The sequence below is a fragment of the Thalassophryne amazonica genome, chromosome 5, assembly GCF_902500255.1.
Source record: "Thalassophryne amazonica chromosome 5, fThaAma1.1, whole genome shotgun sequence".
Lineage (NCBI taxonomy): Eukaryota > Metazoa > Chordata > Actinopteri > Batrachoidiformes > Batrachoididae > Thalassophryne > Thalassophryne amazonica.
Genome location: NC_047107.1, coordinates 126032071 through 126044843, shown reverse-complemented (window position 1 = coordinate 126044843; position 12773 = coordinate 126032071). Strand labels below are relative to the sequence as shown.

Below are 12773 nucleotides of genomic sequence, written 5' to 3'. Positions count from 1 at the left end.
AAGATGATGAGCAGTTCCTGTGGCAGGATGATCTTACTGAGCTGTCTGAGGAAGTCCTCTGCTATGCCTTTTCCCTGATGGAGTCTGTGTGGTAGGTCCACTTCAGATCTTGGGACATGGTGGATCCCAGGAACAGGAAAGTGTCCACAGTAGGCACAGTGTTGTTGAGGATGGGAGGGGTTACAGTCTTGAGTGGGTTCAGCTCCAGGTTGTTCTGACCACACCAGATGACCAACTGTTCCACCTCCTGTCTGTATGCAGCCTCGTCACCATTCTGGATGAGACCAATGATGGTGTTGTTGTCCACAAACTTCAGGGCCCAGTTTCATAAAGTGGTCTAATCTTTTAGTCTATTAAACTTACTTTGTCAACTACAGTTAGTTGCCCAACATTATCCATCTAATCACCCTTTCACATTAACAGCTATACTTGTAGATTAGTCATCTTACATTGACTGATTTTCACTGGCATAGTGGCCTCGCAAGCGCCGTTGCCAAGAAACGCCTCCAATGCGTGAGAGTTTTGTTTACTTCTGGGTTGGTCATTGTCATGAACTATCCAGCATTTCTTTCGTGCCTTTATTAACACGTACGGACACATATGAACTACAGAATGTTGTGCTTAGCTCTTAGCTTAGCAGTTCTTCTACATTTCCATCAAGCCTTTTGTGCACACAACGCTACTCAGTGTAACAGCGATGCCCTGTGGCTAACGTGAGAACTGTCGCAAACACACGACAGTCTTCTGTTACATCCACGGCCAAAAGCAGAGGAAACTCTCTTTTTGGAGGAATATGAGCGACGTAGGTCTTGAGTGTTCCATCAAGTGGTGGCACCTGATAGCTGCCTTTTTTTTTCTTCTTTTTTTTTGGTAAGACACTGAAGTTTTGTTGACTAAAATGAGATTAGCCTCCTCTGTACCAGGCTATACATTCTAGTTGGGTAAGGCAGAACTTTAGCCGACAAAGCGCTTTGTGCAACGACTAACGTCAAAAGATTAGGCGATTAAGTGAATTTAGTTGACTAAAGATTAGACTGCTTTCTGAAACCGGGCCCAGGAGTTTAACAGAGGAGTTCTCTGAGGTGCAGTCCTTCGTATAGAAGGAGAATAGCAATGGGGAGAGCATACACCTGTGAGGGGCACCAGTGCTGATTGTCCATGTGCTGGATGTGATGCTCCCCAGCCTCACCTGGTGTGTCCTGTCCATCAGGAAGTTGGAGATCCACTGACAGGTGGGAGCACAGAGAGGTTGGAGAGTTTTTGAATGTCAGAGATGATGGTGTTGAACACCGAGCTGAAGTCCACGAACATAATTGTCTAATTGCGTTTTGTGGAGTCACTCTGCACAGGGTACAGAATTATCACACATGACTGACCAGAACACCATAGGCTGGAATTACAAAGTTCCCGCACTGATTAAGAACTGTGTTTAAGGTCCACCCAGCAGGTATCGGACTCCCAATGTTGATTTCTGGACTGATATTCTGCCGGTTCCAATGCCTGAACCAGGGACGGCCTGTGATACTGACTTATTCAGATTTTAAATCATGTTAACTCATGCATCCAGATATTTTTTGTATCGCCATCGATCACAGGTCTCAGGTTTTTGTCTTCTATCCCATATGCAGAGTTGTCTGGGTTTATATGGGATGTCATTTCATCATGATGTTGTTGGGATAGACATGTAACGTGTGAGCCTGCTAGTCTTCTCCCTGTGTGTATGAATTGTTTCAGCCCTAAACCCAACTCTGGCAACTCCATGTAAAGCCACACATTGGCACATAAAGGCACTTTGTCACCATAGAGCTTTGATTCTAAGTGCTATCCCAGCTATAGCGCTCATCAGACAAGAAAGACCCTGGTCACTGTGTCACTGTGGAGCGGTTGATATGGGAGAGGCACAAATACAGTGTGTTTGGCAACCTCAGCTGACTAAATGGCCAGTTTGTTCCATTCTGCTGTTAACTGTGTTATAACATGTCTGTTATCATGAGTTTTATAGTTTACTTGTTCTTATTGATAACATGTTTTTGTTGTCAGTGTAAGAATTATGAAAATATTCAAATTACAGGTTCTGATTTCAGGGCAGTGCGGTGGATTAGTGGTTGGCACTGTTGCCTCACAGTAAGAAGGTCATGGGATTGATTCCCACCTGGGGCCTTTCTATGTGGTGGTTTTTATGTGGTGTTTGCAGTTCTCCCCGTGTTTGTGTGGGTTCCCTCCGGGTGCTCAGGCTTCCTCCCACATCCAAAGACATGCAGGTTAGGTGAATTGGAAACTTTAACAATTGTCTGTAGTTGTGCATGCAGGTGTGAATGTGTTTGTTTATATGTGGCCATGAAATTTTATTTAAAATGATGACTGAGAAAGATTTATTTGAACAAGTATTGACCAGTTTTTCAGAAGGTCAGATGTTCAACATTTTGTTAGTATTTGGTTGCATTGTCTTGAATCAGTTAGCCTCAGGATAGCCTTCCACAAGCTTCTCAAAATATTTTGCTGAATTTTTCATCCTGTCCTCTTCACAGAGTGTAAATCACTCCAAGTTTGTGGACGTACTTACTCGTAGACTTTCTTCAGTGTACTTAACAGTTTTTTTTTTAATTTTTTATTTATTGTCTTTATGGGATTTGGGTTGGCCTAGTGAATAAATATCTCATTTATTGTTTGTGAATAACCTCATATGGAAATAAAGTAGATATTCTTATTGGATTAGCACACATTGGGACTCATGCAAGAACTATTTGTATGAGGAGTTTTGTTTGTGTGGTTTATGAGTGGCTGAAGAGAACTTTTCACATCCATCTTTCTTATTTTGAGTTTGGTATGAGCATAATTTACAAAGGGGTCCTCACCTGTAGTAGTCTTGTACCATTAATCTGCTTTTATCGAAAGCTGCATTTAGCAATTTGTTCTATATTTCATTACTTTGAAGCAGTTTTACTTTGAAAGCCCAAGATAAATTACAGTTTCTAATTATGTTTACGTCATCCTGTCAGAACACTTCACAGTTTTACATCCTGCTATTTATTTGACACACAGTGGTGTGGTTTCTAAATCAAATGGCACTGTATTGTTCTGAATATAAGATGGCCCTGATTATATTATGACTCCCTGTTTTCAGGGAATATTTTTGGAAAATATTTTCCCTAAGACTTTTGAAAATTGGCGTATGTGAGTTCAGTTAAACCCGTTGATAAGCCAAAGCTAAACAACAAGGCATAAACACAGCGTCCTTGGTGGAGGTACAAATACTGTTTCCTGAATGATCTAATCAGGAAGTATTAATCCTTGTGGTGTGTTTCTGTGCTGTGGGTGTTAAATATACATTATGTGCCTCTGCTTCAAGTATATTCCCCTCATTCCTTTGTACATTTTGTTTTTGTGCAGAGTTCAGCAGGTCATTGACATGACCCTGTTGGATCGACTCTAAAGCACCTTAGTCGGTGTTGACACACAAACACACAGAGGGAACGTGCTTGGATAATTAACAATGTGATGACATGCAGTGTGTGGAATAATGTACAGTATTCTGCAATTCGCCTTGACTTTATGAGGAAGTGAAATATGGCTACAGCCTTATTACAGTTTGAGGTTATAATGAAAAACGTAGTTGCATTGAGTATTTTGTCAGAAAATAAGATTTAAAGCTCAGAATTGGGATCATTATTGCTTTGGGTTTCCATTTTTATTTATTTAATGTGTTTCAGTTGTGGAACCACAAAATCACTGGGACAAATTATATTGTCCCCTGAGTTGGTGGAAACAGCTGAATTCATTTTATCGGCTGGTGTGTGTTTATTATAACTCGAGGTACAGTGGGTCCTCGTCTTGATGCTTTTTGTCAGTAATTCAGGTTTAACCACAGACGGTATATGGGTTTAACTCGGTGTCGGATTGTGAGATGTTTAATACCTTGACATCATGACCTTTGACCTCAGCTTCTTGACCAGAGAGGGAACAGATGCCAATGACTTCACTTAATTAATCCCTTGATCGGATGATTTTATAATTTTCCGTTTATTGCTTAATGGGACCTTTTACAGGAAATGAAATGCTACAATATTAAATAACCACTGTTTAGATTTGACAGATGTTGGTGGGGTTGCTAAATCAAATCTAATCTTGGCTTTATAGTTGACATCTAAGTGAAAAATCAGCTGTTAGTGCCAGTCTCGTGTCAGTGTTTGAATTTTATAGCTGGCAGGACTTCAGTTTGTTTTAAAGCTGATTTTGTTGATACAGATTTCTGAAAAAATAAAAACTTTATTCCCCCTCAGAATTGATTTTTTTTAATTTTTTTTTTTTTATATAATATTAATAAGTGCATGGGCTTTCGGTGGTGGTGTACAGTGCATCCAGAAAGTATTCATTCACATTACTTCACTTTTTTCACATTTTGTTATGTTATCACCTTATCCCAAAATGGATGAAATCTTTTTTTAATCAAAATTCTACACACAATACACCATAATAACAATGTGAAAAGTGTTTTTTTTTTTCCTTGAGATATTTGCAAATTTATTAAACAACTAAGAAACCACGTGTACACGTACAAGTATTCACAGCCTTTGCCATAAAGCTCAAAATTGAGCTCAGGTGTATCCTGTTTCCACTGATCATCCTTCAGATGTTTCTACAGCTTAATGTGAGTCCACCTGGGGTCAAAGGAAGGCAAAGGAATTGTCTGTAGACCTCCAAGATGGGAAGAAGTTTGGATCCACCAGGAGTCTTCCTAGAGCTGGCCGCCCGTCTAAACTGAGCAATTGGGGGAGAAGAGCCTTAGTCGGACTCTCAGAGCATGAGAAACAAAATTCTCTGGTCTGATGAGACAAAGAGTGAACTCTTTGGTGTGAAAGCCAGACATCATGCCAAGTTGGAGTTGATGCCAAAGGCGCATCAACAAAGTATTGAGCAAAGGGTGTGAATACCTATGTACATGTGATTTCTTAGTTTTGTATTTTTAATAAACTTGCTAAATAAATAAAAAAATAAACAAAACAAAAAAATTAATGTTGTCAGTACGGGGTGTTGTGCATAGCATTTTTTGGGGGTGGAGGGAATGAATTTACTCCATTTTGGAATAAGGTTGTAACATAACAAAATGTGGAAAAAATGAAGTGCTGTGAATACTTTCTGGATGCACTGTAAACATTACAATTTGGGCAATGACCTAATAATCCTCTTAAAACACACTTTCCACTACTTTGTCACAGTATCTCCCTGAATATCATGGATGCTTGGATATCTGATAACAGAATTCTTATATCCATTTCCCATAATGCCTGGTTGTATTCTTGGATGTCCAAATCTTTTAATTTATTGAAAGAGAAGTTGATGCAACAGCCAGACTAATTATGGAGGAGTTGAGTGGAGGACAGTAACGCTATTATTACCCAATTCGGATAAGGTACAAAGGGTGATTGAAAAGTTTTGAACGTGACCCAGAATAAGTAGGGTGTGGTTCTCTATCTCTTGCATTCTGAGAAACCAACATTTCTCAATTTTCCATCTAGTCAGTCAAAACTTCACAGATTATATTGTTAAAAGATTGCACAAAATTGTCCAAATTGTCAGCATGTTTTCAAAGCCCTTTATGCTTTGTATTCATTTGTATACTTTTTTGTTGACTAAATGAAAGAGAAAGCTGAGGGACAATAGAGAAAATCTTTTTGTGGGTGGATGTGCAGGAAACAAAATCGAGCAGACAACCTTCAGCAGCACGGTTTCCATGGAAACATTGCCTTGTGATTGAGTATGTCTTGGCAAGGACAGAAGCTTGTTTTTCTGGTTGAAAACGTGTCCAGCCAGATTCAGTAGAAGGTGATCAGATTTATGACGTTGCTGTCTGTGAGCCTCTCTGGTCGTTGGCTGTTTATGTCTTTGTATTTCTGGTAACTACTCAGCTGTCTAACTCCATTTTCAACTCTAATAATATAAAATCTCTTCTTGTTCATCTTTGTCCATTCTTAATTTTGTTGCATTTTGATCGGATCCTTTGGCCTTTCCATTAAAACACATCATCCTTTCTCACCTCTGTATTCCTTTGGTACTCCTTCAATAACTTCTCCCCACCATTGCCATGCTTTTCATTTGTCTGTTCATTGTTCTGCACATCTGTTTCTGTGGTTTTATCTTTTTTTCCTCCATTTTTCCCGCTTTTTCGTCCTTATTTCCAGCCTTTTACAGTGCGGCCCCACTCACCTCCGCTGGCATCATTCCCATCATGCAGTCTCTGTGTCCGGATGGACAAAGGGATGAATTTGGTTTCCTGCAATACAAGAACTCCACGTGAGTACTTTTATATAATTCAAGTGCAATTTTTACATGGTTTAAAATAGACAGCACAAGATGTCATTGGCATGTTGTACATTTTGTGTGTGTTTATACACAGTGAGACAAATAAGTATTCGATCCACTGCTAAGTTTTCCCACCTACAAAGAATGGAGAGGTCTGTAATTTTTATGGTAAGTACACTTAAACTGTGAGAGACAGAATCTAAAAAAAAAATTCAGAAAATCACATTGTTTGATTTTTAAATAATTAATTTGCATTTTATTGCATGAAATAAGTATTTTGTAGTAGTTTGTAATTACAGGACTCAGACGTTTCCTGTCGTTCTTGACCATGTTTGCACACTGCAGCAGGGATTTTGGTCCACTCCTCCATCCAGATCTTCTCTAGATCTTTCAGTTTTGGAGTTTCAGCTCCCTCCAAAGATTTTCTATTGAGTTCAGGTCTGGAGACTGGCCAGGCCACTCCAGGACCTTGAAATGCTTCTTACGAAGCCCCTCCTTAGTTGCCCTGGCTGTGTGTTTGGGGTCATTGTCTTGCTGGAAGACCCAGCCACGACCCATCTTCAATACTCTTACTGAGGAAAGGAGGTTGTTTGCCAAAATCTTGTGATACATGACCCCATCCATCCTCCCTTCAATATGGTGCAGTCGTCCTGTTCCCTTTGCAGAAGAGCACCCCCAAAAATGATGTTTCCACCCCCGTGCTTCAGAGTTGGGACGGTGTTCTTGGGGTTGTTCTCATCCTCCAAACACGGCGAGTGGAGCTGACACCAAAAAGTTCTATTTTGGTCTCATCTGACCACATGACCTTCTTCCATGCCTCCTCTGGATCATCCAGATAGTCACTGGTGAACTTCAAACGAATCTGGACACGTGCTGGTGTGAGCAGGGGGACCTTGCTGCCCTGCAGGATTTTAAACCATGACAGCGAAGTGTGTTACTAATGTAATTTTTATGACTGTGGTCCCAGCTCTCTTCAGGTCATTGACCAGGTCCTCCAAACAATGTGATTTCCTGAATGTTTTTTTAGATTCTGTCTCTCCCAGTTGAAGTGTACCTGTGATAAAAATTACAGACCTCTCTATTCTTTGTTGGTTGGAAAACATGCAAAATCAACAGTGGCTCAAATACTTATTTGCCTCACTATATATAAAATCAGGCCAAGCTTTGGCCACAGCAGAAACAATTGATGGGAACATTTAAATAACATGTAAAGCTGCAACAAAAATTAATGACCTAGATTCTTGGTAATAATAACAGATTCAGCATTAGTGTAATTTATAAATGAAATCTGATGACATTCATTCTTGTTTTTTGTCCTGAAAAGTTACCACATACTTTTGACAGACATAATTTTTTTTTTTTTTTTTTGCATTTGTCATCACCACAAGAACAAATGTGTAACTGTAACTTTGTTATTCCAACTTGCTCCCTTAATGAAAGTAATCTAACTTGAAATGTGCTTGTTTGTCAGTTTCTTTTATTTCTGGAGGCCACCAAGAGCACTTCTGCTTGTTTTGAAGCAGACTTATTTATTGATGTTCTGCTGCAGTAATATTAACCTTATTTTTTTTTTGTTAAACATTGTGTAATGTGTCTACTGTTTAGAGTGTTGCATGAAAATACATAGTTTGACATTTCATCACAATTTTGTAATGGCAGAGTTTTTAAAATATAATATTCAGTTTTCAGCTTGTTAGCTGAATCATCCTTTTGTCTTTTGCCAGGAATAATCAGGGTTGTTTGAAGTCTGTTTTCTGTGAAACATCTGGGACCCAAATTCTGCCATAATTATCAATTCCTCAGCTTATTACTGATCATCTGAATGTGGCACCACACACTCTGTTGTACACTTAACACAACCCTCCCATCTTCACGTACCACTGACGGCACTTATCAGAAACGGTCCTGACAAACTGCTGGACAGTCATTATTGACACAAGCTCTTAGATTTATTAAGATTTGATGCCAAACTCTTTAAATGAAAACAACTGTCTGTTCAGACTCAAACCTTGGCGGTGCGCAGTGCCTGCATGCAGCACGCATTTGCTGATATATCAACACACAGCCGTTAATAGTTTGGTATTTATTGGTGCTAATTGCCTGATGAATGTGCATTCAAAAAGCTTTAAACAAACCAGAATGGAAGTCATTACCTGTAATTACAAGCAGACAAGCAATTAATCTCTCTGTGCTTCCACTTATGATTTGTAGCTTTGTCATTGTGCTCTCATGCATTGCAAACACACCAGCAGATCTTATTGCTTTGTCAGTACATTAGCAGTGTTACTTTTCTTTTTTGTTTTCCCTTTTGTTGGCTGTCTGTCCATCTTGTTTTAAGTTTTTCTTTTCTTTTTCTCTTGTCCCTCTGTCTTTGCAGCATCTTTTGCAATAGCCTTCTGTCCTTCCAACCTGTTATTTGGCATGTAGGACTTTACTGCATCATCTACGTCTAATTTATTTAAATTAGAAGTAGATGATGCACTGGCATTGTGTACACATAGAAATTAAATACAGATATAACTTAATGTGCAATACAAACCTTCCATCTCTAATCTTGGAAAAAAAACACAAGTGCTAGCACTTGTTTCCTGGGTGGTCCCTGTGAAAGTGACAAGAAAGCAGGCAGACTGCAATTACATGGATTGATTCAAAATTCCTAACCACTTCATCAAAATAAAATACATAATAATACTTAGTTTTTAAAATATCACGAATATTAAAAAAGTCTTAAAGCATCACAAGCATACTAAAAAAAAGTCATAATTAGGCAAAAAAATAAGCATAATCTTCCATATGTTAGAAGTAGTACAAAATTAGTTCTTCTGTCCACCTATGAAAACATTCATGTCTAAATCTTCTTCTGCCAGTGTGACGCAGCTCCTGGAGCGGATCAGTGAAGTGGTTGAACAGAACAGACTTTTTAGTTTGGACCGACCTGGTTTAGGCCAAGAACTGGAGACGCTGCAGCAGCATCTGGAGAGTCTGAGCTCTGCTCCACTGCCACTGTACCACAACTTCAACAACAGTCAAGGTGAGGCTTTCTGCAAATGGTATGTTGGACTGACCTACTCTAACATGTCTTTTAATCAGAGTTTTTTAAAACAACAAGCTCAGTGAACCAGTAAAGATTCACTAAACCCAAACGAAGTACATCAGCAAGACTGAAATGAATGTTTATAATTGATTTATTAAGTGATGACAGTAATACAGTGTGTACAGCAGTAGCTTTGTTTCATTGAGTGCTGCTTGATATGTACTTTGATCTGTCATTGTCTTTTTATTTGCATACAACTCCTGGCAAAAATTATGGAATCACCGGCCTCGGAGGATGTTCATTCAGTTGTTTAATTTTGTAGAAAAAAATCAGATCACAGACATGACACAAAACTAAAGTCATTTCAAATGGCAACTTTCTGGCTTTAAGAAACACTATAAGAAATCAGGAAAAAAAATTGTGACAGTCAGTAACGGTTACTTTTTTAGACCAAGCAGAGGGGAAAAAAATATAGAATCACTCAATTCTGAGGAAAAAATTATGGAATCACCCTGTAAATTTTCATCCCCAAAACTAATACCTGCATCAAATCAAATCTGCTCGTTAGTCTGCATCTAAAAAGGAGTGATCACACCTTGGAGAGCTGTTGCACCAAGTGGACTGACATGAATCATGGCTCCAACACGAGAGATGTCAATTGAAACAAAGGAGAGGATTATCAAACTCTTAAAAGAAGGTAAATCATCATGCAATGTTGCAAAAGATGTTGGTTGTTCACAGTCAGCTGTGTGTGTGGACCATATACAAACAACATGGGAAGGTTGTTAAAGGCAAACATACTGGTAGACCAAGGAAGACAACAAAGCGTCAAGACAGAAAACTTAAAGCAATATGTCTCAAAAATTGAAAATGCACAACAAAACAAATGAGGAACGAATGGGAGGAAACTGGAGTCAACGTCTGTGACCGAAATGTAAGAAACCGCCTAAAGGAAATGGGATTTACATACAGAAAAGCTAAACGAAAGCCATCATTAACACCTAAACAGAAAAAAACAAGGTTACAATGGGCTAAGGAAAAGCAATCGTGGACTGTGGATGACTGGATGAAAGTCATATTCAGTGATGAATCTTGAATCTGCATTGGGCAAGGTGATGATGCTGGAACTTTTGTTTGGTGCCGTTCCAATGAGATTTATAAAGATGACTGCCTGAAGAGAACATGTAAATTTCCACAGTCATTGATGATATGGGGCTGCATGTCAGGTAAAGGCACTGGGGAGATGGCTGTCATTACATCATCAATAAATGCACAAGTTTACGTTGATATTTTGGACACTTTTCTTATCCCATCAATTGAAAGGATGTTGGGGATGATGAAATCATTTTTCAAGATGATAATGCATCTTTCCATAGAGCAAAACTGTGAAAACATTCCTTGCACAAAGACACATAGGGTCAATGTCATGGCCTGCAAATAGTCGGATCTTAATCCAATTGAAAATCTTTGGTGGAAGTTGAAGAAAATGGTCCATGACAAGGCTCCAACCTGCAAAGCTGATCTGGCAACAGCAATCAGAGAAAGTTGGAGCCAGATTGATGAAGAGTACTGTTTGTCACTCATTAAGTCCATGCCTCAGAGACTGCAAGCTGTTATAAAAGCCAGAGTGGTGCAACAAAATACTAGTGATGTGTTGGAGCGTTCTTTTGTTTTTCATGATTCCATAATTTTTTCCTCAGAATTGAGTGATCCATATTTTTTTTCCCTCTGCTTGGTCTAAAAAAGTAACGTTACTGACTTGCCACAATTATTTTCCTGATTTCTTATAGTGTTTCTTAAAGCCAGAAAGTTGCCATTTGAAATGACTTTAGTTTTGTGTCATGTCTGTGATCTGCTTTTTTCTACAAAATTAAACAACTGAATGAACATCCTCCAAGGCCGGTGATTCCATAATTTTTGCCAGGGGTTGTATTAGGGAGGTTGTTATGCTGCGCTTACACATAACGACAACAAGTCATGAATGCCACGAAGTATACATTCTTGGCTGCTTATCCCGAATGTGACGATTTGAGGCAGAGGCGTCAGGTGTCCTCAGGACAACTGCTGCAACCTGTTACTACGCGTTAGGATTAAGGGCACATGTTGCTGGCGAATTATCAGGAACCATTACGCACGGTTAAGAATTAATGTTCCACGCTATTGCGCATAACAGCGCATCGTTACGTTCTGTCACGTTGTGAATGAGGTGAATTGTCTCCACACACACACCCATATTCATCCATCAGCTGCTGAACAATTCAGATCACTCCAGTTTGCACCTCAAAATCCACACCAGAAGAACTTTGTAACTGCATGCTTAGTTGGGCTCTGTGCCATGGAGTGGCTCAGAAAGAAGGAGGAGACTGAGAAGCCAGATATGTGACTCCACGCAGCTCCCGTCTCATGCGTTTTCCCAAACATCAGGCTGGGCAGTAGCATGTTGAACACCTGCAGGAGTGCACTTAGAAGCATTGGAACGAGACTTTTAGCTGACTTGGCGTCATTGTCTTTCTTCAGCATGCTGCAGCAATGAAACTGAATGCGGTGCAGCAGGTTTTAATTGTGCGCACGTCAGAAGAATGCTGTCACGCTGTATTAAGGATCACCACTAATCAAGACTGATCAACACGCTCTGTTGCGACCTCCACAACATGAGATGAAATGAGGGTGGTGTGTGACATTTATGGAAGATTTTTTTGACAGTCAAAAACATGCTCCACAAAAATCATGAATATCACACACCAACATGCACTATTAAGAAACCTACTGAGATGCGGTAAATCACATTAAGAAGGAATGTGCCAAGAATGACGCAGATATGACATTCGTAACACGTCCTGCCTATGTGTAAACGCACCATTAGGACGGCTCTTCTCTATTTGTGCAGTATTGCAGTGACAGACCTATCTTGTCTATAGTACATGCAGAAACTTTGATTAATGGCTTTGCGTCATCCAGAATTTACAATTGCAATGTTTATTTTTCTGGATTATCACTTAAAAATATGCAATACCTTCAGATGTTTCAGAATACTACTACACGGGTTTTGACTAAAACCAGGACATTGGATGACATTACACTGGTTCTGTCCCGTCTGCCCTGGCTTCCTGTGACTGTAAGAGCACAGTTCCAAGGTTTTGTTGCTGACATATATGGCTTTAAATGATCATGCTCCCTTCTATCATATTATGTGTCTACAGGGTTAAAAAGTCGTCGGTAGTGCGCCCACTTGTTGACATTAAACCTTAAAGCTGTAAGGGTATTTTCTCGATTTTACCATACCTTAAGATATTCCCCTTTTAAGATCCATTCTTTTAGTATAATCCCCACCTATTGCATATCAAAATGGTCTGATCAATCCCAGCTTTCTGAATGTGCAACACACGTTTTTCAGCAACATTGTGTGAAGATATGATCTATTAATAGAAATAGGATGAAA

General features: G+C 39.4%; 1 protein-coding gene across 3 annotated transcripts in view; it reads left to right on the top strand.

Moving 5' to 3' along the window:
* Positions 1 to 12773, top strand: part of abca2 (ATP-binding cassette, sub-family A (ABC1), member 2) — a 178220-nt gene that overhangs the window by 57696 nt on the left and 107751 nt on the right. For all 3 annotated transcript variants that reach the window (XM_034171301.1, XM_034171302.1, XM_034171300.1), the window contains 2 exons: positions 6180 to 6291; positions 9168 to 9331. In XM_034171301.1, coding sequence (XP_034027192.1) covers positions 6180 to 6291; positions 9168 to 9331 — 276 coding nt within the window. The remainder of the gene's footprint in view (positions 1 to 6179; positions 6292 to 9167; positions 9332 to 12773) is intronic.